Source organism: Cherax quadricarinatus, chromosome 97, assembly GCF_038502225.1.
Source record: "Cherax quadricarinatus isolate ZL_2023a chromosome 97, ASM3850222v1, whole genome shotgun sequence".
Lineage (NCBI taxonomy): Eukaryota > Metazoa > Arthropoda > Malacostraca > Decapoda > Parastacidae > Cherax > Cherax quadricarinatus.
In genome coordinates this window covers 5,439,922-5,464,780 of record NC_091388.1, presented here as the reverse complement: position 1 = coordinate 5,464,780, position 24,859 = coordinate 5,439,922, and the positions used below count along the sequence as shown (strand labels likewise).

The 24,859-nt window shown below is 42.3% G+C and overlaps 1 protein-coding gene across 3 annotated transcripts in view; it reads left to right on the top strand.

Annotated features, from left to right (window-relative positions):
- ras (Inosine-5'-monophosphate dehydrogenase ras) overlaps positions 1 to 24,859 on the top strand; it is a 94,188-nt gene that overhangs the window by 55,353 nt on the left and 13,976 nt on the right. The window contains exon 12 of one of the 3 annotated variants that reach the window (XR_011394752.1): positions 4,816 to 5,047. The exons of 1 other annotated variant lie outside the window; for it this stretch is intronic. Coding sequence is in view for 1 of the 2 variants with exons in the window: in XM_070105184.1 (XP_069961285.1) it covers positions 4,816 to 4,921 (106 nt within the window). In the remaining variant the exon portion in view is untranslated. Of the gene's footprint in view, positions 1 to 4,815; positions 5,803 to 24,859 lie in introns of those variants that run through there. One more of the 3 variants, XM_070105184.1, reaches the window with a different exon arrangement.

Below are 24,859 nucleotides of genomic sequence, written 5' to 3'. Positions count from 1 at the left end.
GAGCACTGTGTACCTTGTCTCAAGGTTCGTAGGTTTGAGTCTCCTTCAGCATGAGATAGTGTTTGTGAATATGTTGCCTGTTCTGCGGATTCTATTTTTATTTAGTGAGTTTGGGTTTGAGAAGGACTTGCCTAGTATGGGACAGGCCTGCTGCAGTGCTTCTTTATTATATTCTCTCCCTACCTCTTCTCCTTTCCTGGTTTACCTTGTTTCTTTGTTTCCTTTTTTCTGCCTAGGGTGTTTTGTCCATTTTTGTCCCAGTGTGTTTTTGGTGCTACCCCTTGTGCACCCTTAGCTTGCCTGCAGTGTCCCTTGTGCACCCTTAGCTCTCCTGCAGTGCTCCTTGTGCACCCTTGGCTCTTGCAGTGCCCCTTGTGCACCCTTAGCTCTCCTGCAGTGCTCCTTGTGCACCCTTAGCTCTCCTGCAGTGCTCCTTGTACATCATTAGCTCTCCTGCAGTGCCCCTTGTGCACCCTTAGCTCTCCTGCAGTGCCCCTTGTGCACCCTTAGCTCTCCTGCAGTGCTCCTTGTGCACCCTTAGCTCTCCTGCAGTGCCCCTTGTGCACCCTTAGCTCTCCTGCAGTGCCCCTTGTGCACCCTTAGCTCTCCTGCAGTGCCCCTTGTGCACCCTTAGCTCTCCTGCAGTGCTCCTTGTGCACCCTTAGCTCTCCTGCAGTGCTCCTTGTGCACCCTTAGCTCTCCTGCAGTGCTCCTTGTGCACCCTTAGCTCTCCTGCAGTGCCCCTTGTGTACCCTTAGGCTCTCCTGCAGTGCTCCTTGTGCACCCTTAGCTCTCCTGCAGTGCTCCTTGTGCACCCTTAGCTCTCCTGCAGTGCTCCTTGTGCACCCTTAGCTCTCCTGCAGTGCTCCTTGTGCACCCTTAGCTCTCCTGCAGTGCCCCTTGTGCACCCTTAGCTCTCCTGCAGTGCCCCTTGTGCACCCTTAGCTCTCCTGCAGTGCCCCTTGTGCACCCTTAGCTCTCCTGCAGCTCCTTGTGCACCCTTAGCTCTCCTGCAGTGCTCCTTGTGCACCCTTAGCTCTCCTGCAGTGCCCCTTGTGCACCCTAGCTCTCCTGCAGTGCCCCTTGTGCACCCTTAGCTCTCCTGCAGTGCTCCTTGTGCACCCTTAGCTCTCCTGCAGTGCTCCTTGTGCACCCTTAGCTCTGGTAGATAAGACACATAGGCAACATTTAGGCAACTTTATTCTGAAACGTTTCGCCTACACAGTAGGCTTCCTCAGTCGAGTACAGAAAGTAGGCAGGAGCAGTAGAGATGAGAAGACGATGTAATCAGTCCATCACCCTTGAAGTCGTAGATTTGAGGTTGTCAGTCCCTCAGTTGCCTAAATGTTGCCTACGTGTCTTATCTACCAACCTGTCGGTATTGTATACCATTTGATAATCACTCTGTCAGACACTGCAACACAATGGCATCTTGGTACAGAAGAGAAAACACCTTGGACAACCTTTTCAAGTGAGAATCGTTGGATCTGAGAGGGACATGACCTCCCTCTACCACTACTACCTACTACTGCTGCTGCTACTACTACTACTGTAATAAAGTTGGTAGAATTACCGACAATATGTAAAGTAAAAGGACACAAGTGCAACTAATGTGACATTTATTGTGGCAACATTTCGCTCTCCAGGAGCTTTATCAAGCCATTACAAACATTAACACTAGTGAACATCGAAATGGTACCTCACTAGTATTGCACCTCACTCTGAACCTTTATATACCTTCTGTGTCCATGTATTGTTTGTAATGGCTTGATAAAGCTCCTGGAGAGCGTAACGTTGCCACAATAAATGTCACATTAGTTGCACTTGTGTCCTTTTACTTTACCTACTACTACTACTACTACTACTACTACTACTACTACTACTACTACTACTACTACTACTACTACTACTACTACTACTTACTACTACTTACTACTACTTACTACTACTTACTACTACTACTACTACTACTTACTACTACTACTACTACTTACTACTACTACTACTTACTACTACTTACTACTACTACTTACTACTACTACTACTTACTACTACTTACTACTACTACTTACTACTACTACTTACTACTACTACTTACTACTACTTACTACTACTACTTACTACTACTACTTACTACTACTACTTACTACTACTACTTACTACTACTACTACTTACTACTACTACTTACTACTACTACTACTTACTACTACTTACTACTACTACTACTACTACTACTACTACTAACTACTACTACTTACTACTACTACTTACTACTACTACTTACTACTACTAAATACTACTACTTAATACTACTACTACTTAATACTACTACTACTTAATACTAATACTACTACTAACTACTACTACTTACTACTACTACTTACTACTACTACTTACTACTACTACTTACTACTACTACTTACTACTACTACTTACTACTACTACTTACTACTACTACTTACTACTACTACTTACTACTACTTACTACTACTACTACTACTTATGCTACTTACTACTATTAGTACAAGTACCACCGCTACTAATACCACCACCACTACCACCATTGCTACTCTTTTTCTACTATTTCTGCTTCTACCTTTTCTACTACTATTACTATTTCCCCCTTCTACCTTTTCTACTACTATTACTATTGCCGCCTTTGATCGTCTTTCTATCTTGTGGCAAATACCACCACTACTGCTATTTGCTCTACCAACATTATCACTTCTACTTATTCCTGCTCTTTCACCTGTCCTCTTCATCTACATATACCGACTCTCACTCTTCTGTGTGACTCTTAACCCTTTGACTGTCGAAGGGCCAAATCCTGAAGTTGCTTCTGGTGTCGCAAAATATAAGAAAAAAAAATTATTTTTTCTTATGAAATGATAGAGAATCTTTTCCCGATTGTAAAGACACCAAAAAAACGAAATTTGATGGAAAACTGACGGAATTACGCTCTCGCGAAGTTAGCAACTTCGGCGATATTTAAAAATCGGCAATTTCGCCCACTTTGAGCCCTATTTTCGGCTAATTCCGTTATTCCAGTCAACCAAACTCATAACTATTTCTTCAGAACTCTATTTTTTCTATCGATTGAGTACAAGAAACTGCCCATTTACCGATTTCAACTACCCAATAACATGGTCAGAAATTTGCAATTTGGCCAATTTCACGAAAATTAAAAAATACGACAATTTCAAAATAAGGTCCAGAATGAACAATGCAGACATTCCTGGCTCTAAAATAACATTTTCTTTGTTCATCAGTCATGTCTCCAGGTCCCTGTGATATTACTCTTACTTTTTATTTTGAAATTTTATTCAAACAAAAAATAGAAGATTTACTGTTATGCAGACTACTGCAATACTGTAATAATTGTAAAAATTACATCAACCCATTCATGACTGCGTATTAGAATGGCTATTTGGACATTTATTGGACAATGACATCATTTGTTCACTTTTGAACATCGGCAAAAATCAAACATTTCCTGTACTTTGTGCTCCATTTCCAGGTTCTTTTTATAGTAAAATTAATCAAAATCACCTCCATTTCTATAATATAGTTTCCATTCTATCAAATGAGACCAAGAAAACGAGAATACAACCACAAATACTATACGAAAATAGACCACAAAGTCGGCATTTTAATTAAAAAAAACGGTCGGAGTTTTTTTTTTCTCATTATGCACTGCGTGCTCCAGGATTTTTTTTATGTGGTGCACACTGACCACACAGACCCATTCTCTCACATGTGGGCCTACTAGCTTTCTCCTGCCTGATTTGAAGCCGCTAGAATTTATGAGTATATATACGTCAAACACGGTACCTCGCAAACGTATATATACGGCCGCGACAGTCAAAGGGTTAAACGGTCCAAGTCACTGAAATGTCATCATAAGCTTGTATGTGAGAGTTATTTGTGTATTGTTCCAGTCACGGTATTGTGCCTTTTTGTTCTTCAATACTGGTATTTAGTTAGTTATTATTTACTTATTCAGTAACAGTAGTTATTTATCATATTGTATTTATATTCAACTTATATTTTCAACTTAAAATGGGTTCAACAGAATACAAGTTAAGGAGCACCTGTAGTTGAATGCACTTAAGTTAAATGTCTAATTTCCTTTTCCTGCTACATAACTAATCTATAATACTGTACAGAGTTCAAGGTCGATGAATGAAACACACAACTACGTAATTGAATGTCGTGGAGGAGTTTTTTAATGACTGCTTTTGAGATGACTCTTTTATAGAACTTAAAAATATACTGTAATAGACATTTCTATCTATAATATGTATCCATTGTAAGTGGTTATTTATATAGGTTAGCTAAAGAAGTCCCTCAACTAACCAGGGTGATGGTGTATAGTGGTGAGCTGAATTTTTAATGGAACCTAAAAATATGCAGTAGTCTCTCCGTACCTACGTGTGACATGTTCCAAAAACTACCGTGGATACCAGCAAATCCTACATGTCATTTTTGGTTTACATAAATATCAATGGTAAAGTTTAATTGATAAATTAGGCACATTAAGTAGAGCATTATCACTTTATCACTAATGGGAAGAACTTCACAAATTCTGTTAGACTTTGAACAACTGCCACCATCTTTTGTACTTTATTACTAAGCAAAATTAAGGGTTATTTTCAGGCCAGGGTAAACCATAGATAAGTGTAACTATGGAAGCAGAATCTGTGGATATGGGGGCTCTACCGTATTATAATATATGCTTGTATCTGTAATATGTATCAATTTTGAGTGGTTATTTATATAGGTTAGCTAAAAACAAATCCCTCTCAACTAACCAGGGCCATGCTGTATAGTGGCGAGCTGAAAATTGAACGTCGATCTGTTTCCGCTCAGAGAGAAGGCAGTGTTCACAGCCTTCATTCGTTTGAGAAGAGACTTTACTAGAAGAAAACCAGCTTACTCAATACTGTACATGTGGTCGAGGCCACAACCATCATTACGATTCTCAAAATCCTAATACAGGCACTTCTCACTTAACAGCCGTGTTCCATTCTTAGGACTGTCATTAAGGTAATTTGTGGATAAGCGAGGAGCATACTGTACTGGTAGTGGGTTTGTGTCAACCATCTTCAGATATTATTTTAATGTTACCTTATCACCATCTATAATATTTTTAGTATATCTTTAAATGTTTATACAGTAGTGGACTGTATACAGTATACCAACTGTACTGTATACAGTATACAAACTGGTCGGAGAGCTGATCATAAGTTCAGGCAGTTGTTAAACAGGTAGGTTGTTAAGTGAGGAGTGTGTGTAACATGATTGCAACCCAAGGAACGTGTGAGGTTTGAACCCCCAGTGAGTACAAATACACCTACTTGGATGGATCTTCTTGTAGCCAGCTGGCCCAGCTGTTAGCACACTGGCCTGGAGTTTTACTACTCGCTTGCCATGGGTTCGAACACCACCCGTTTCGTGGTCATTTCTTTTGAATGGTGAATGTTTATACTGCGGTAGTATTTTATATATACTGCCAGTTGGTAGTATAAGTTCCTGGAGTTCTAGACTCAGTTTTGATGTGTGTTAGGCAGTATGACTTTTATATACAGTACAAATGTCATTGTTTAAATATTACAAACTTTTGCACTTTATAATATTCACAGCTGTCAGTTCCTAGACAGCAAAAGTACCAGCATAAACATGGATTACTTAACAGTTCTTCCATCTAGATTTCTTAACAGTTCTTCCATCTAGATTTCTTAACAGTTCTTCCATCTAGATTTCTTAACAGTTCTTCCATCTAGATTTCTTAACAGTTCTTCCATCTAGATTACTTAACAGTTCTTCCATCTAGATTACTCAACAGTTCTAGCACATAATTACTTATCCATTCTTCCTTCTAGATTACGTAACAGTTCTTCCATTTAAAGTGATGGCAGTGATTGTGTTGAGTAACCACATGAGTTACATCTGCTCGTAGTCCTGTAGTATTTTGTCTGGTGGCTCGGGCACAGCTGTTGACAAAGGATTGTCGTCACAGGCTTTTCCGCTGAGATATTGAATCCCCCCCCCCCCCCCCCCCCACACACACACACACACACACACACATGCATGCACACACCTACACCTACCTAAAGCCCTTACTATCAACTACAGTGAAGTGTCGATTAGTGAGAGTTCGACTAGTGCTAATTATGATTTAGTATGAAATTAATGCTATTTTTACCCCAAACTCTTCAGATCATGCTCAAAAATTACACATTTGAATGTGAATTTGAATGTTGCGACCACTTCACAGGATTCATTGTTTCCACTAATTGACACCTGTTTGTGATAGTTTTTCTTATATATAAAGTGCTCGCCTAACAATATAGTCTCTCAAAAATCGTAAAAACACGGTCAGTTTATAGAAATAAAATGAATTGGTTTAATTTTTCCCATAAAATGCAATTGCAATGGCAGCTTTTATTAAAAGTGTGATAATTTACATATTTTATCTGAGAACAGACTACTAGTTAGTCATAGCTGTCATCACCTGTCCCCATTATTAATAGCAGTGGTAGATTTACCCATAAACTGCTAAGTAAATGGACACGTGTCTAGTGTAACATTTTATTGTGGCAATGTTTCACTCTCTGGGAGCGAAACAATGCCACAAAATGTCACGTTACAGTAAATCCTTGACTTAAAAACACACTGGGGACCTTCTGTGAATGGAGACAAATGGTTTTTAATACTTGACGTGCTGTTGGAGTGTGAGCAAAGTAACATTTATGAAGATATTCAGGGAAACCAGCAGGCCAGACTTGAGTCGTGGAGATGGGAAGTACAGTGTGTACACACTGAAGGAGGGGTGTTAATGTTGCAGTTTTATAAACTGTAGTGTAAAGCACTCCTCTGGCAAGACAGTGATGGAGTGAATGATGAAAGTTTTTCTTTTTTGGGCCACCCTGCCTTGGTGGGAATCAGCTGATGTGTTAATAATAAAAATATATAATGATACTACACACAGTAATGATAGAATAATACACAATGCAGAAGATTATCAACATGTTTGTAAGTTGATGACTTGCTGTAGTTGCATCTGTGTCCATTTACCTAAGGCTTCATTATCATTGCTTGTTTGTACCACCATTTTCGTTTTTTAATTTACCACGTTGGCCATTTTCTGCCAAGATAGGGCAGTTTACGTCTGTACTTGATTGAAATAGTGTTACGGGCATTTTATTTCTGAGAATCGTTACCAGCAGTAGACTGGTTTTATATCGGAGTTGTGAAATCAGGGAAGGAAACAGAAAAAGTCCTCAACTCACAAAGACATTGGGACCTCCTGAATTGTGTATAATAATATATAATCTGAAGAGAAGTTGCAGAGGTTGGTTGATGAATTTGGTACGGTATGTAAGAGAAGTATTTAAGACAGTGTCTACACTCTGAAGGAGGGGTGTTAATGTTAGTTTTATAACTGTAAAGCACACCTTTGGCAAGACAGTGATGGAGTGAACGATGATGAAAGTTTTTCTTTTTTGGGCCACCCTGCCTTGTTGGGAATTGGCCGATGTGTTAATAAGAAATAAAAATGTATTATAGATATTATACTTAATAATGATATACACATTACAGAATATTCTCAACATGTTTGTAAGTCAAGGATTTGCTGTATTCTTCAGTGATTGTACATTATTGTAGGAACCTTTGTGATGCTTTAAGCAATCTTGGCGTCGCTCTGCTTTGTCCTCTAAGCAGCTTACAAACTAAAACTGTGCAAGCTGTTTCAGCATCTGGAGCTGTGATTATGATCAGCATATTGTATACAGGGGGTCCTCGACTTACTGGGGTTATGTCCTAATGAACCTGTCGTGGGTTGAAAATGTTGCAAGTCAAAAATGAATGAGAGATGCTAACTAAATAACTACTGTCACTGATAAAGTCAATAAAAGAATACAAGTTAGGGACTTGCCACCTTCATGTTGGGTAATTATCTTAAGTTTCATCTCTAAAGTAATTGCTCCCCTACCATCATAAAGTTGAAATATCTTAAGTCGAGGAGCACCTGTATTTCAGCAAAATTTGATTTGTAGCCATCACTGAAAACTCGGAGAAAAAGACAGGTTTCATTGATACAGTAAATGTTATAATATAATCCTAGTTAGCTTGATACAGTAAGCATTATTATTATGATGAATTAGCTTAATACTTTGGAATGCTAATAATGTTAATTTTTCTCCCATGAGTGATCTAGAGTGAGATTCATTCACATGCAGTTTTAGAATATGGTTTTGTATGGTCTTACCTCGCTAATGCGGCACTTTGCTTTAGGGTGCTTCACTAATATGACGCTTTTCAATTATATTCACGTTTTTTTTTTTTGGCAATGACACGCATATCAGCTGACCTATGCCATATTTTTTTGTTTTTCCTTTTTTCAGATTTTTGTTAGGCTTAGCACTATTGTGCACTTAAATGATAGTGTAAACATGTATTTAGGCTTTTGTATGCACTGACAAGTAAAAAAAAAAGGCTGTGATTTGCTTTACGGTGGTGGTCTGGAACCTAACTCACCGTATTACCCAGATTTGACTGTACTGTACTGCTTTGCATTCCATGGTATGGCAGTACAACAGTAGAGTATATTAACAGTATATAAACAAGGCATGGAATGTGGGTAATGGCATTTTGTGAAAACATTTTATCTATCACAGACTTGATAAGTTTGTCTGAATTGATAAAATCCATGTTGGATGAAAAGTTGTTGGTTAAGGCCATTACCCACATTGTCTTGTTGCATCCCATGGCACATTTTACTAAAGTCCCACTGTGTCTTTCCTGATGCTGTTGATCTCGGTCTTTCTTGAAGTTCGTGTGAGTTCCTCTTGTAGTAAAAAACTATCCCCACCAGCTTGTAAAATCCCTGTTATTTCTCATTTACTATATTTTGCATCATATAAGGTGAACTTTCCCCACAAAAAGTCTTTGAAAATCAGTCTATTAGCAATTGTTTACTAATGTTACGTTACAACTGCTTGGTAAGTGTCTTATGTGCTTGTGCACCTTATATGCTGGAGAATACAGTATTTAGCCTCAAGAATAAGATATACTTTCCTAGCTTTCCCAGACCACAGTATAGTTAGTCCTTGATTTACAAACTCATCGAGATCTTCTGTATTGTGTATAATGATATATCATTATTGTGTATATTATTATTATATACACAATACAGTAGGTGCCCAGTGTGTGTTTGCAAAATTGAGGACTTCCTGTACTGGTTTTCTGGTAACTATATTTCTGAGTATTCAACCTTGTTCTTGCTCCACTTTTACTGCATAGCAAACATAAAATGATAATTACTTAACAAGTATTGTACAATATCTACTTCATTAAGGCCTGGTGTATATACAGGTATTTCTCAAATAACCCGTACATAGAATGAAATTTCTGAGACTAGTGGTCCAAGTCAGTCAGAAATGTCATGTTCATTTTCCTATGTTCGGGTTATTCCAGACACAGTATTGTCTTCTTATTCTTTATGGGCATTTCCAATTACAGCAGGGCCCCACATATACAGCATGGCCCCGCATATACCGCACCTCTTTTCGGTGTTCTACGTTTCCATTGACTTGACCCGAGTCATTGTTCATTATGTTGCACCTACCGGTGATAATTTGAACCCAACGAAAATGTGGAACACTGAAAAGAAAATACTACTGTATATGTGGGAACCCTGCTGTATATGCAGGACCCTGCTGTATATGCAGGACCCTGCTGTATATGCAGGACCCTGCTGTATATGCAGGACCCTGCTGTATATGCAGGACCCTGCTGTATATGCAGGACCCTGCTGTATATGCAGGGACCCTGCTGTATATGCGGGGACCCTGCTGTATATGCGGGGGCCCTGCTGTATATGCGGGGGCCCTGCTGTATATGCGGGGGCCCTGCTGTATATGCAGGACCCTGCTGTATATGCAGGACCTTGCTGTATATGCAGGACCCTGCTGTATATGCAGGACCCTGCTGTATATGCAGGACCCTGCTGTATATGCAGGACCCTGCTGTATATGCAGGACCCTGCTGTATATGCAGGACCCTGCTGTATATGCGGGGACCCTGCTGTATATGCGGGGACCCTGCTGTATATGCGGGGACCCTGCTGTATATGCGGGGACCCTGCTGTATATGCGGGGACCCTGCTGTATATGCGGGGACCCTGCTGTATATGCGGGGACCCTGCTGTATATGCGGGGACCCTGCTGTATATGCGGGGACCCTGCTGTATATGCGGGGACCCTGCTGTATATGCGGGGACCCTGCAGTAAATGCAGGGCCCTGCTGTATTTCATTTTCCTTCATGGTCTGCCCACTATTGAAGTACGTATAAATTTAAAAGCCAGATCCACAAGATTGTGTCCTTGCTTTCCCGTATTTCTTAAAATGAACCCATTCCTGGTAATTTGTACTCATCTTAGAGTACTCTTGCTGTTCTTCAACCCACTCACATAGTGAAATACTGTACAGTGTACTTAAAATTTCACTTAAACAACAGTTAGTCTTGTTACTGTTATATTATTTTTAGTAATGTTTAGAAAAATTGTTTCCATCTATATCTTAAATTTTTTTTTTTTCATGGAATAAATGGCTACTTAAATAACCTGCACATAGAAAAAGTCTGATGTTTCAGTCCCACTTGGCCATTTAAGTCTTAAGTGTTTCTCCTGTGTGCAGTTTATTTGTGTATTGGTCCAGTCATGGTATTGTGCCTTTTTCTTTAATAAATGGCTCATGTGTGAAATAAAAATGACTATTGTCCTGTTTGCCATTCACACCTTTTATCCTGTTTATCAAAATCTGTCATTGATTGATGGAATCTATCTCTGCTTCAACCCTGTGTGTGTGTATGTGTGTGTGTAGATATTTGCATTGCTATAATAGTGGATTGTGGATTATCCGGACCCTCCCAAAGAGGCTTCCATCAATTTCAAAAAATAGATGTCTTTTATTTATGATGCAGTCAACTCTACATATAAAGGGCTAATAGAAGGAAGCAGATAACCAGTAATGGCAATTGTGACGGATAGAATAGAGATTGTGACTGTAACATTTGTGCAACCAACAGATTGTATCCATCGTTTGAGTCGATCTGATACCATATTTCCAATGTCCATTAAGTGGAAGGCTTTAACCACATTTCTGGATAAAGGAAGTTAAATAACCAGTCCCCAGATAATCCACAATTTACTGTAACTCATAATAATAGTTTGGCTGTAATCCAACAAGTGGTTACAAAAGATACAATCAACAAAAGGTCTTTCATAATCACTTTATGCGTTTAGTGTTAGTTATAATTATAAATCTGAGATCTATTGTAGATCAAACATTGTAACAAAAGAACTTTTGTTACCTATCTTTTGTAACCAGCAGTAACAATTATAATAATGTTGTACAGACTTTTTAATAATTAAAGTCCCTTGTGGGTTTAGTGCTTAGTTATGATTATTGTAATAATTTAATAATTGTGAATTAGTTGAAAATTTGTGACTGTCTCAATATTAATTTTCGAGTAAAGTATGATAAGACACGTCCTGTGTGTACTCACCTATTTGTGGTTGCAGGGGTCGAGTCATAGCTCCTGACCCCACCTCTTCACTGATTACTACTGGCTCCTCTATCTCCCTGCTCCATGAACTTTATCAAACCTCGTCTTAAAACTATGTATGGTTCCTGCCTCCACTACGTCACTTTCTTGGCTATTCCACTGCCTGACAACTCTGACTGAAGAAATATTTCCTAACATCCCTTCGACTCATCTGAGTCTTCAGCTCCTCTTCAAGGGGGGCTCCTTGGCGTGGTGAAGAGGCTCTTGGTCTGAGGAATTATACCTGTTGGTCTTCTTCCTCAGACAGAACCTAATTACCCCCCAATCTCCTATCCCCTATCCCATCCTCCCCATCCTCCCCTTTTTTCTTTCCTCATCCTCCACCCCACCCCTCCCTTTTGCCCTTCCTCTTTTTGGCCTTTGGGATTTCTCCCACAGACACGCTAGTTCCTAGGTAGGGGAAAGGATACCGGGGTCCATCCCATTCCGTTGAGGTTCTTGGCGGTGGCGTAGTTTGCCGTGGAATCTGGATCGCCTGGGGATGTCCCGATCCCTCTCCAGTACCCCGGAGTAGCTTTGGGTGTCTTTCGGGCGACGGGTGTATCTCTGGAAGCCACCTTTCAGATTCCGAGAGTGGTGGCCGAAGGAGGTATGCTTTGTGGCGGATATCCGGCCGCCCTCTCTTTTGTCCACCGAGGTGGCTCGGCAGATGTGAGGTTGCTATCCCGGATTGCTGGTTTACTGGCATGAAGGGTAGGGTATGGCACGGGTTCCATGATGCATCTGTGTTACTAGCGGTGCTGAGGTCCTCTTGGGCACGGAGGGAGATTTCCGGCCCTTTCATTCCTCCTGGGAACTATTCCTCCCCGCTCCCCCCTTTTTTTTATTCTTTTTTTTTTTTTTTATTTTATTTTCTTTTTTTTTTTTCTTAAAAACAAAAAGCAAAGGAGTAACCTAACCATGGAGAACCCAATCCATGAACCCACTACTCCCAGGCCCCTTCTTGATACCGCACCCCATTCTGACCCTGCCTTGTTTTTAGACCACTCTTCGGACACTCTTGATGCCCCTGTACCTCTTGCTGGTGCTGTTTCCTCACCCTCTTCAGGTACCGGGGCTTCGACTGACTCCTTCGATTTGTCTGAACTCCGCTCTCCTTTGACTATGCTTCTGGCTTCTCCCTCTCGGGTACAGCAATTTTCGAATCGCCCGCCCATTTCACGCCGGACCAACTCCGGTCCTACTCCTAAACGCCAACGTCAATCTCCTGATGATGCTCCTTCGTTACCTTCCCATTCTACTCGGAAAAGACCGACACGTCATGCACTCCCTCTCCACGCTCAGTTTCGGACCACACAATGGACTAAATTCTTTACTTTAAGACCGACTTCTTCTTCTGCCTACCTTTATGACCATAGTATTGTCAAAGCGCTCCTGCGTCATGTTGGTAGAGATATTTCATTTCATGCTCTCAAGAGCGGTACGTGCATCGTCACTGTCCAGAATGCTACCCAAGCTCATGATCTTTCTCTCCTTTCGCATATAGATACTACTCCTATCACTATTGAAAAACATCTTTCTCTCAATTCTTGTAGTGGTACTGTCATTCTGCCCCATACCATAGTCCAACAGAATTTCCAGTCATGTGGCAATGACATTCTTGAACAGCTGGAACTCCAGGATCTCCCAATCCTCAAAGTAGACACTTATGTCCTTCCTGCCCGTGGGCGGAGACGTTACCCTTGCAATGTAGCTCGTTTAACTTTTGACAGCCGAGAACTCCCGTCCTCTGTATATGTTGCGGGACATTGGTTACAAGTTCGAAAGGTGATACCTACACCGCAACAGTGTAGAAATTGCTGGCGTTTTGGTCACCCAGCGAAATATTGCAGATCTATGGCCGAATGCCCAGTCTGTGGTGCCGACGACCATTCTAATACATCTTGCAGTCAACCTCCATCTTGCCTTAATTGTAATGAAGCTCACCCTTCGTACTCCCGCCATTGCCAGGTCTACTTAAATGAACGTGAAATTCGTTGCCTCAAAGAGGCAGGTCTCCCTTATGCTATGGCAGTTACTCATCTCCGCCTCCAAGGGAGACTACCCCGTGTTTCTTATTCTTGTGTTTAAAAACATCCCCCCACTTCTGGGGTCCCATCTTGTGCAGCCTCCTCTGTTGTTACCCCTCCCATAGCCACTCCGGCATCTAATCCTTTTGCTGTCCTTGGCTCTGACGTCCCGACTACAACTCAGTCTGTTCTCACATCTTCGCGTCCTTCCTCACAAGCCCCAGTATCGACAAGACCTCATACGACACCTAATACCAATCGCCCCTCTACTTCTCAGAAGTCCAAAAAATCCACATTGCTCAAATCTTCTTTGCCCCTTCCTTCCCTTCTTCCACCTCTACACTTTACCTTTCCAGTCTCGGTGCCTAGTTCTTCCCCTCTCTCTGGCTCTATTACAAGTATGGAGATTCACCCTCCTCCTTGTACTATGCCTTCCACCCCTGTCCCCTCCCAAGTTTCTCCTTCTGCCACCTCCCAGGTTTCTGCCTCTTCTGTCCCCCCTCCACACTTCATCTCCAGTCCCTTACACTCTTTCCTCCCCCTCTACTTTGGTACAGTCCATTACTGTCCCAATCTTTACTCACCCTCCCCCTTCTGTCTCCAATATTGTCTCCCATACATTTTTGAATTCAGAAACACTTGAAGCCATTTCAGAATATATTGCAGAGACTAAACCTTCAATGGACACTGATTCACTTCCTGTTCCTTCTCTTCCCTCTCCTCCATCTTCACAACCCCATTCTTCGCAACGCTCCGTTCCTTCGCTGCTTGAACGTCTTCCAATGCCACCACACGTTGACTTTTCTAACCCCTCTAGTCCGTAGGTGCCTTTCCCTACGGATTCCTGGTATTTTCTTCATCGCCAATCATGGCCTATTTACAGTGGAATATCCGCGGCCTCAGGGGTAATCGGGGTGAGCTTCAGATGTTGCTTTCCAGGTTTTTCCCTGTTGGTGCTTGCTTACAAGAACCAAAATTACACTCGGCTGTTTTCCAACCTATCTCAGGCTATAATTTATTGTATTCCTCGGATCCTTTCTCAGATGGGACCTTTAATGAAAGTGCCCTTCTTCTACGCAATGATATTCCGTACTGTCAACTATTTGTCCATACCTCGCTGCATTACACTGCAGCCCGTATCCAATTGAATAAGTGGTTTACGATATGTTCTTTATATCTCTCTCCTTCTTGAGCATTTTCTATCCCAGGCTTTACCTTTCTTGTTTCATCCTTACCACCACCACTTCTGTTACTTGGTGATTTTAACGCCCACCATTTCCTCTGGGGGGGGGTCTCATTGTGACTCACGTGGCATCCAGTTGGAGGCTTTTCTCGCCTCTCACCCCCTCCATGTTTTAAATACGGGTACTCCCACCCATTTTGATCCTCGTACTCATACTCTCTCTTGCATCGATCTATCAGTTTGCTCTTCCTCCACTGCACTAGACTTCACCTGGTCTGTTCTACTGGACTTACATGACAGTGATCATTTTCCAATCATTCTTACTTCTCCTTCCTATTCACCACCTTTCCGTAGCCTTCGCTGGCAATTTGATCGGGCAAATTGGGATATTTACTTGCAACTCACTGCTTTTAGTGAGGTTCCTTCTTCATCCTCCATTGATGAGCTCCTACACCTCTTCTCGACGTCAGTTTATACTGCAGCTTCTCATTCTATACCCCAAACCTCAGGCAGGCATTCTCAGAAGTGCATGCCTTGGTGGTCTCCTGCTTGTGTTCGTGCAGTACGTTTGAAACGCACTGCATGGGGCAGGTACCGGTACAATAGAACCGCTGAGAGACTTTTTGATTTTAAGCAGAAGCGTGCGATCGCTCGCCGTGTCATCTGTGAAGCTAAACGCACTTGCTGGCGACACTGTTTCCACCATCACCTCTGCTTCTTCTATGAGTGCAGTCTGGAAAAAAGTGAGGAAATTGAGTGGTAAATACTCTCCTGACCCGGCTCCTGTTCTACGGGTCACTGGTGTTGATGTAGCAAACCCTCTCGACGTTGCCATTGAACTTGGCACACATCTGGTCCGTATTTCCCGGGGGCTCCATCTATGCCCCTGGTTTTTTCCTCAAAGTCTGCCAGAGAGTTAGTACCCTTGGACTTTTCTTCTCTCAGAGAAGAACAGTATAATGTGCCTTTTACACTTCAAGAACTGGAGGCAACGCTCTCAGCTTGCTGATCATCGACAGCTGGGCCTGACGACATTCATATTCGTATGTTACAACATTTACATCGGTCAGCCCTTGTAGTCCTCTTACACCTCTTCAATATTATTTGGGCACAAGGAGTTCTTCCCCAGCTGTGGAAATCTGCCATTGTTCTCCCTTTCCGCAAATTGGGTACTACAGGACATGATGCCTCCCACTATCGTCCCATCGCTCATACTAGTGTAGTTTGCAGAGTGATGGAACGTCTCGTAAATCGACGTTTAATGTGGTATTTAGAGACACACAACAGTCTCTCCGCTAGTCAATATGGCTTTCGTAAGGGTCATTCTACCATAGACCCCTTACTACGCTTGAATACGTATGTTCGTAATGCCTTTGCGAATAATCACTCAGTTATTGCCATATTTTTTGACCTTGAAGGCATACGACACAACTTGGAGGTATAATATTTTGGCCCAGGCCCACTCCTTAGGCCTCTGAGGCAATCTACCATCCTTCCTTAAGAACTTTTTAACTGACAGACATTTCCGTGTTCGAGTCAATAATGTTCTTTCCCCGGACTTCGTCCAAGCTGAAGGTGTCCCTCAGGGATGTGTTCTAAGCACACTTTTTCTCCTTGCTATAAATGATTTGGCCTCTGTTCTTCCACCCAATATTTGGTCATCACTCTGTGTTGATGACTTCGCTATTGCTTGTGCAGGCGCTGACTGTCATCTCATTGCAGTTTCTCTCCAGCATGCGGTCGACCGTGTTTCCACTTGGGCCACCATGCATGGGTTTAAATTTTCAAGTACCAAAACTCACCAAATTACTTTCACTGGACGCTCTGTCATCTCCGATCATCCTTTGTATCTCTATGGCTCCCGTATCCCCGAACGTGATAGTCAGGTTTCTAGGCCTTCTCTTTGACTGTAGGTTATCCTGGAAACCTCACATTACCTCTCTGAAGGCAACTTGTCACAGCCGGCTAAACCTTCTTAAAACCCTTGCTCATCATTCCTGGGGAGCTGATCGTCGAACTCTGCTTCGCCTACATTCAGCCCTCGTTTTATCGAAACTCGATTATGGTGACCAGATTTATTCAGCGGCCTCTCCTGCTACTCTCTCTAGCCTTAACCCTATCCATCACCAAGGATTATGTTTGTGCCTTGGTGCTTTTCGCTCTTCCCCTGTTGAGAGCCTCTATGCAGAAGCGAATGTTCCATCCTTGTCTGATCGCCGTGATGCCCATTGCCTTCGCTACTATGTACGCTCTCACGATCTCCACAATCCTTCCATTTATAGAATGGTCACCGATATTAGTAGACATTCTTTATTCGTTCGCCGCCCCTGTTTGCTCCGTCCCTTTTCTCTTCGCCTACATTCACTCTTGTCTTCCCTTCAGTTACCACCTTTATATGTTCATGTAGCATCTCACTTTTCCCTACCCCCCTGGGAAGTTCCAGCTGTTCAGGTCTGTTCTTTCTCACTCCCGTGCTCGAAAGCTCAACTGCCTACGGTGGCTTCCCGCTCTCTTTTTCTTGATCATTTCCACTCCCATTCTCATGCCATCACTGTGTACACAGATGGCTCTAAGTCTTCAGACGGCGTCGGATTCGCAGCAGTGTTTCCGGACAGCGTCGTGCGGGGGCATTTACTATCTTCGGCTAGCATTTTTACTGCTGAATTGTATGCCATTCTTGCAGCACTTACTCGTATCGCATCTATGCCTGTGTCATCATTTGTGGTAGTCTCAGACTCCCTTAGTGCTCTACAGGCTATACGAAAATTCGATACATCTCACCCCCTAGTTCTCCGTATCCAACTTTGGCTACGCCGTATCTCTACGAAGCATAAAGATATTATTTTTTGTTGGGTCCCTGGACATGTCGACGTACAGGGCAATGAACAGGCAGACACTGCTGCGCGGTCAGCAGTACATGACTTACCAATTTCCTATCGAGGTGTTCCATTTCTGGACTATTTTGCTGAAATAGCTACCCACCTTCGCGCCCGTTGGCAACAACGTTGGTCAACTCTGCTTGGTAACAAACTTCATTCTATTAAACCGAGCATAGGTTACTGTCCGTCGTCTTGTCATCAGTGCCGTGGTTGGGAGACCGCTCTCTCCCGTCTTCGCATTGGCCACACTCGTCTTATTCACGGGTATCTCATGGAGAGGCACCATGTACCTCTCTGTGAGTAGTGTCAAGTTCCTGTATCGATTAGCCACATTCTGTTAGACTTCCCCCTCTATCAACGAGCACGCAGAATTTACCTCCAATGCCGTCTTCGTTCTACTACTCTGTCTTTACCTTCCCTTCTTGCTGATGGACCCTCCTTTAATCCTGACTCTCTCATTGACTTCTTGACAGCGACTGATTTACTCTACAAACTCTGATGATACCATACGCACTCCCCTCAGCCCTTTCTAGCTCAGTCTCTTGCTGCCCTTTACCCTTTCACCATCCACTGCTCTGCTGTTATCCATAACCTATTACTCATCCACCTCCCTTTTGCCACCTGATGCCCTCGCTTCCTTCCTGCCCTGCAGCGCTGTATAGCCCTTGTGGCTTAGTGCTTCTTTTTGATTATAATAATAATAAAGAGACTCGGTAAGCTAGTGATAAATAATAACCAAATTGACTTCACAAGAGATTATTTGATTATCACTTATAAGTCGAGTATTTAGTGCATTGTGTTTCATAAATGTTAAAAGGCTATAATTTATCTGCATGGAATATATATATGCATATTTTAGGAGCTTATGACAGGTTTTTACAAAGCAGAAGTGTTATAAGAAGAGCAGAGTATATGGAGAGTAAAAGAAAGGTGAAGAGAGTGGTGAGAGAGTGCAAAAGGAGAGCAGATGATAGAGTGGGAGAGGCACTGTCAAGAAATTTTAATGAAAATAAGAAAAAATTTTGGAGTGAGTTAAACAAGTTTAAGAAAGCCTAGGGAACAAATGGATTTGTCAAAGACAGAGTAGGGGAATTAGTAGATGGGGAGATGGAGGTTTTGGGTAGATGGCGAGAATATTTTGAGGAACTTTTAAATGTCAACAAAGAAAGGGAGGTGGCAATTTCATGCGCTGGCCAGGGAGGTATACCATCTTGTAGGAGTGAAGAAGAGCAGGATGTAAGTGTGGGGGAGGTACGTGAGGCATTACGTAGAAAGAAAGGGGGTAAAGCAGCTGGAACTGATGGGATCATGACAGAAATGTTAAAAGTAGGGGGGGGACATAGTGTTGGAGTGGTTGGTATTTTTGTTTAATAAATATATGAAAGAGGGGAAGGTACCTAGGGATTGGCGGAGAGCGTGTATAGTCCCATTATATAAAGGGAAGGGGAACAAAAGAGATTGTAAAAATTATAGAGAAATAAGTTTACTGATTATACCAGGAAAAGTGTACAGTAGAGTTATTATTGAAAGAATTAGAGGCAAGACAGAATGTAGGATTGTGGATGAACAAGGAGGTTTCAGAGTGGGTAGGGGATGTGTGGATCAAGTGTTTACATAGAAACATATATGTGAACAGTATTTAGATAAAGGTAGGGAAGTTTTTATTGCATTTATGGATTTAGAAAAGGCATATGATAGTGGATAAGGGAGCAATGTGGCAGATGTTGCAAGTACGGTGGACCCCCGGCTTAGGATATTTCATTCCAGAAGTATGTTCAGGTGCCATTACTGAACGAATTTGTTCCCATAAGGAATATTGTGAATTAGATTAGTCCATTTCAGACCCCCAAACATACACGTACAAATGCACTTAAATAAATACACTTACATAATTGGTCGCATTGGGAGCTGATTGTAAAGCGGGGGTCCACTGTATATGGAATAGGTGGTAAGTTACTAAATGCTGTAAAGAGTTTTTATGAGGATAGTGAGGCTCAGGTTAGGGTGTATAGAAGAGAGGGAGAATACTTCCTGGTAAAAGTAGGTCTTAGACAGGGATGTGTAATGTCACCATGGTTGTTTAATATATTTATAGATGGGGTTGTAAAAGAAGTAAATGCTAGGGTGTTTGGGAGAGGGGTGGGATTAAGTTATGGGAAATCAAATTCAAAATGGGAATTGACACAGTTACTTTTTGCTGATGATACTATGCTTATGGGAGATTCTAAAGAAAAATTGCAAAGGTTAGTGGATGAGTTTGAGAATGTGTGTGTGTGTAAAGGTAGAAAGTTGAAAGTGAACATAGAAAAGAGTAAGGTGATGAGGGTATCAAATGATTTAGATAAAGAAAAATTGGATATCATATTGGGGAGGAGGAGTATGGAAGAAGTGAATGTTTTCAGATATTTGGGAGTTGACATGTTAGCGAAACACCAACGTCAAAGACCTGGGAGTGATCATTTCGGAGGATCTCACCTTCAAGGACCATAACATTGTATCAATCGCATCTGCTAGAAAAATGGCAGGATGGATAATGAGAACCTTCAAAACTAGGGAGGCCAAGCCCATGATGACACTCTTCAGGTCACTTGTTCTATCTAGGCTGGAATATTGCTGCACACTAACAGCACCTTTCAAGGCAGGTGAAATTGCTGGCCTAGAAAATGTACAGAGAACCTTCACGGCGCGCATAACGGAGATAAAATACCTCAATTACTGGGAGCGCTTGAGGTTCCTAAACCTGTATTCCTTGGAACGCAGGCGGGAGAGATACATGATTATATACACATGGAAAATCCTAGAGGGACTAGTACCGAACTTGCACACGAAAATCACACACTACGAAAGCAAAAGACTTGGCAGACGATGCAACATCCCCCCAATGAAAAGCACGGGTGTCACTAGCACGTTAAGAGACCATACAATAAGTGTCAGGGGCCCGAGACTGTTCAACTGCCTCCCAGCATACATGAGAGGGATTACCAACAGACCCCTGGCAGTCTTCAAGCTGGCACTGGACAAGCACCTAAAGTCGGTTCCTGACCAGCCGGGCTGTGGCTCGTACGTTGGTTTGCGTGCAGCCAGCAGCAACAGCCTGGTTGATCAGGCTCTGATCCACCAGGAGGCCTGGTCACAGAATGGGCCGCGGGGGCGTTGACCCCCGGAACTCTCTCCAGGTAAACTCCAGGTCAGCAGATGGATTTATTAAGGATGAGGTTAATCATAGAATTGATGAAGGAAAAAAGGTGAGTGGTGCGTTGAGGTATATGAGACAAAAAAACGTTATCTATGGAGGCAAAGAAGGGAATGTATGAAAGTATAGTAGTACCAACACTCTTAAATGGGTGTGAAGCTTGGGTTGTAAATGCTGCAGCGAGGAGGTGGCTGGAGGCAGTGGAGATGTCCTGTCTAAGGGCAATGTGTGGTGTAAATATTATGCAGAAAATTCGGAGTGTGGAAATTAGGAGAAGGTGTGTTAGTAAAAGTATTAGTCAGAGGGCTGAAGATGGGTTGTTGAGGTGGTTTGGTCATTAAGAGACAATGGATCAAAGTAGAATGACATGGAGAGTGTATAAATCTGTAGGAGAAGGAAGGTGGGGTAGGGGTCGTCCTCGAAAAGGTTGGAGGGTGGGGGTAAAGGAGGTTTTGTGGGCGAGGGGCTTGGACTTCCAGCAAGCGTGAGTGAGCGTGTTCGATAGGAGTGAATGGAGACGAATGGTATTTGGGACCTGACGAGCTGTTGGAGTGTGAGCAGGGTAATATTTAGTGAAGGGATTCAGGGAAATTGGTTATTTTTATATAGCCGGATTTGAGTCCTGGAAATGGGAAGTACAGTGCCTGCACTTTAAAGGAGGGGTTTGGGATATTGGCAGTTTGGAGGGATGTGTTGTGTATCTTTATATGTATATGCTTCTAAACTGTTGTATTCTGAGCACCTCTTTCATTTTTGGGTTACCCTGCCTCTGTGGGAGACGGCTGACTTGTTTAAAAAAAAAAATTTAGTGTGGTATATAGTTGGAATTGTTTATACTAATTTATATGTAAAATTGAGCTGGTTAGCTGGACTTGAGTCCTGGAGGTGGGAAGTACAGTACTTGTACTCTGAATGATGAGTGAGGATGTTACAGTTCTGAGTACCATCTGATAAACTAATAACCCGTACGTAGAAGAGAGGAGCTTACGATGACGTTACAGTCCAACTTGGACCATTTACAAAGTCAAGTCATCGTAAGCTCCTCTCTTCTGCGTGAACCTTTGTTATTAGGAACTACTAGGAACTGACCTCTATGAGCTGGTGGCTGGCAATGACAGTTTTGGTAGAGAGTCCACTGACTTTCAGTTCTTTCCAATTCAATCAACCCAGAATTTGTTCCCTATCTGCAAAGTGCATTATATTGATGTTTACTGTATCTTAATATTGCAGACAGTTCGACTGGGATGTTTGAGCTGACTTAACCCGTAAATCCCAAAGAAAATAAGCATTTTAAAACTATGCAAATATAGGTGCTTCCCAGCTTATGCACTTAGATACGCATGTCCATAATGCCTTTGCCAGTAGCTACTCAGTTATCACCATCTTTTTTGACATTGAGAAGGCATATGACACTACCTGGAGGTATATCTTGGCCTAGGCCCACTCCTTAGGCCTCCGAGGCAATCGACCATTTTCCCTTAAGAACTTCTTAACTGAACGACATTTCCGTCATCGTGTTAATAATATGCTTTCCCCGGACTTTGTCCAAGCTGAAGGTGTTCCCCAGGGATGTGTTCTGAGCACAACCCCTTTTCTTGCTATCAGTGATCTGGCCTCTACTCTTTCATCCAATATCTGGTCATCGCTCTATGTTGATGACTTCGCTGTAGCTTATGCAGGCGCTGACTGTCACCTCATTGCAGTTTCTCTCCAGCATGCGGTCAACCGTGTTTCCAATTAGACCACCACTCATGGGTTTAAATTTTCTAGTAATAAAACTTGCCAAATTACTTTCACTAGACGTTCTGTTGTCTCTGATCATCCATTGTACCTATGTGGCTCGCATATCCAGGAACATGATACGGTCAGGTTTCTAGACCTTTTTGACCATAGGTTAACCTGGAAACCTCACATTGCCTCTCTGAAGTCAACTTGTCATAACCAGTTGAACCTCTTGCAAACCCTCGCTCATCTTTCATGGGGGGGCTGGTCGTAGAACTCTCCTTCAGCTACATTCAACCCTCATTTTATCGAAACTCGATTATGGCAACCAGATATATTCGGCGGCCTCTCCTGCAACTCTCTAGCCTTAATGCCATCCATCACCAGGGATTACGTTTATGCCTTGGTGCTTTTTGCTCTTCACCGGTTGAGAGCCTCTATGCAGAGGCGAATAGTTCATCCTTGTCCGATTGTCGTGATGTTCATTGACTTCGCTATTATGTTCTCTCTCATGACCTTCGCAATCTTTCCATGTATAGGATAGTCACAGATATTAGTAAACGTTCTTTATTTGTTCGTTGCTCCTGTTTACTCCATCCCTTTTCTCTTCGCCTATATTCGCTCTCGTTTTCTCTTCAGTTACCACATTTCTATGTTCATGTAGCATCTCGCTTTTCTCTTTTCCCTTGGGATGTTCCGACGGTTCGTGTCTGTTCTTTCCCACTGTCATGCGCAAAAGCCCTACTGCCTACGGTGATTTCTCACTCTTTCTTAACCAATTCTGATCTCATTCTCATGCCATCAGTGTGCAGCAATGTTTCCAAATCTTCTGGCAGCGTCAGATTCACAGTAGTGTTTCTGGACAGCATCATGCAAGGGCATAATTTATCCCCAGCTAGCTTTTTTAAGGCTGAATTGTGTGCCATTCTCATAGCACTTATCCGTATTGCATCTGTGCCTGTGTCACCATTTGTAGTCATTTCAGACTCCCTTAGTGCTTTACAGGCTATAGGAAAATTTAATACACCTCATCCCCTGGTTCTTCGTATCCAACTTTGGTTACGCCGTATCTCTAGCAAGCACAGATAGTTTTTTGTTGGGTCTCTAGTCATGTTGACATACAGGGTAATGAACAAGCAGACACTGCTGTGCAGTCAGCAGTACATGACCTCCCAGTTTCATATAGAGGTGTTCCATTCCCAGACTATTTTGCTGTAATTGCTACCCACCTTTGCACCCGTTGGCAACAACGTTTGTCTGATCTGCTCTATAATAAACTACTTTCTATTAAACCGAGTATAGGGAGACTACTACTCTCCCATCTTCGCATTGGCTACACTCGCCTTACTCAAAGGTATCTAATGGAGAGGTGCCCTGTTCCACTGTGTGAGAATTGTCAGGTTTCTGTTAGCCATATCCTGTTGGACTGTCCACTCTATCAACGAGCACGCAGAATTTACCTCCAAATCTCGTCACCGCTCTACTTCCCTTACTTTACCTTCCCTTCTTGCGGACAGACCCTCCTTTAACCCAGACTCTCTCATTGACTTTTTGACAGCACCTGATTTACTGCACAAACTCTGATGATGATGCTTCTAGTGCTCCTCACAGACCTTCCTACCTCAGTCTCTGGCTACCCTCTTCCCCTGCACTATCCACTGCCCCATTACATTCCATAACCTAATAATCATCCCTTTCTTGCTGCCCAATACCCCTCCATCCTTCCCTGCCCTGCTGCGCTTTATGACCCTTATAGGTTTAGCGCATCTGTTTGATTATAATAATAATTCTCATCTTCTGATATTTCAACTTACGATGGTTCAACTTGTGATATTTCAACTTGATGATGGTTTGATTTTGTTTTTTTTCAACAAGTTGGCCGTCTCCCGCCGAGGCAGGGTGATTTATGGTGTTTTAACTTTGATAGTGCAGCAACAATTACTTTGGAGATGAAACTTAAGATAATTACCCAGCATGAAAGTGGCAAGTAACTTGTATTCATCTATTGACTTTTCAATACTGGTCTTTAGTTACAGTAATTACTTATTTATTGACTTATTCAGTGACAGTAGTTATTTAGCATATATTCATATTCAACTTTAGATATTTTCATCCTACGATGGTTAATCGGAATGTAACCCCATCGTAAGTGAAGGACCACCTATATGGTGCTTCATGAAGTTCCTGTACAGTACCTGTTTCCACTAGTGTATAGACACCACCTACTGCCACTAGTGTAT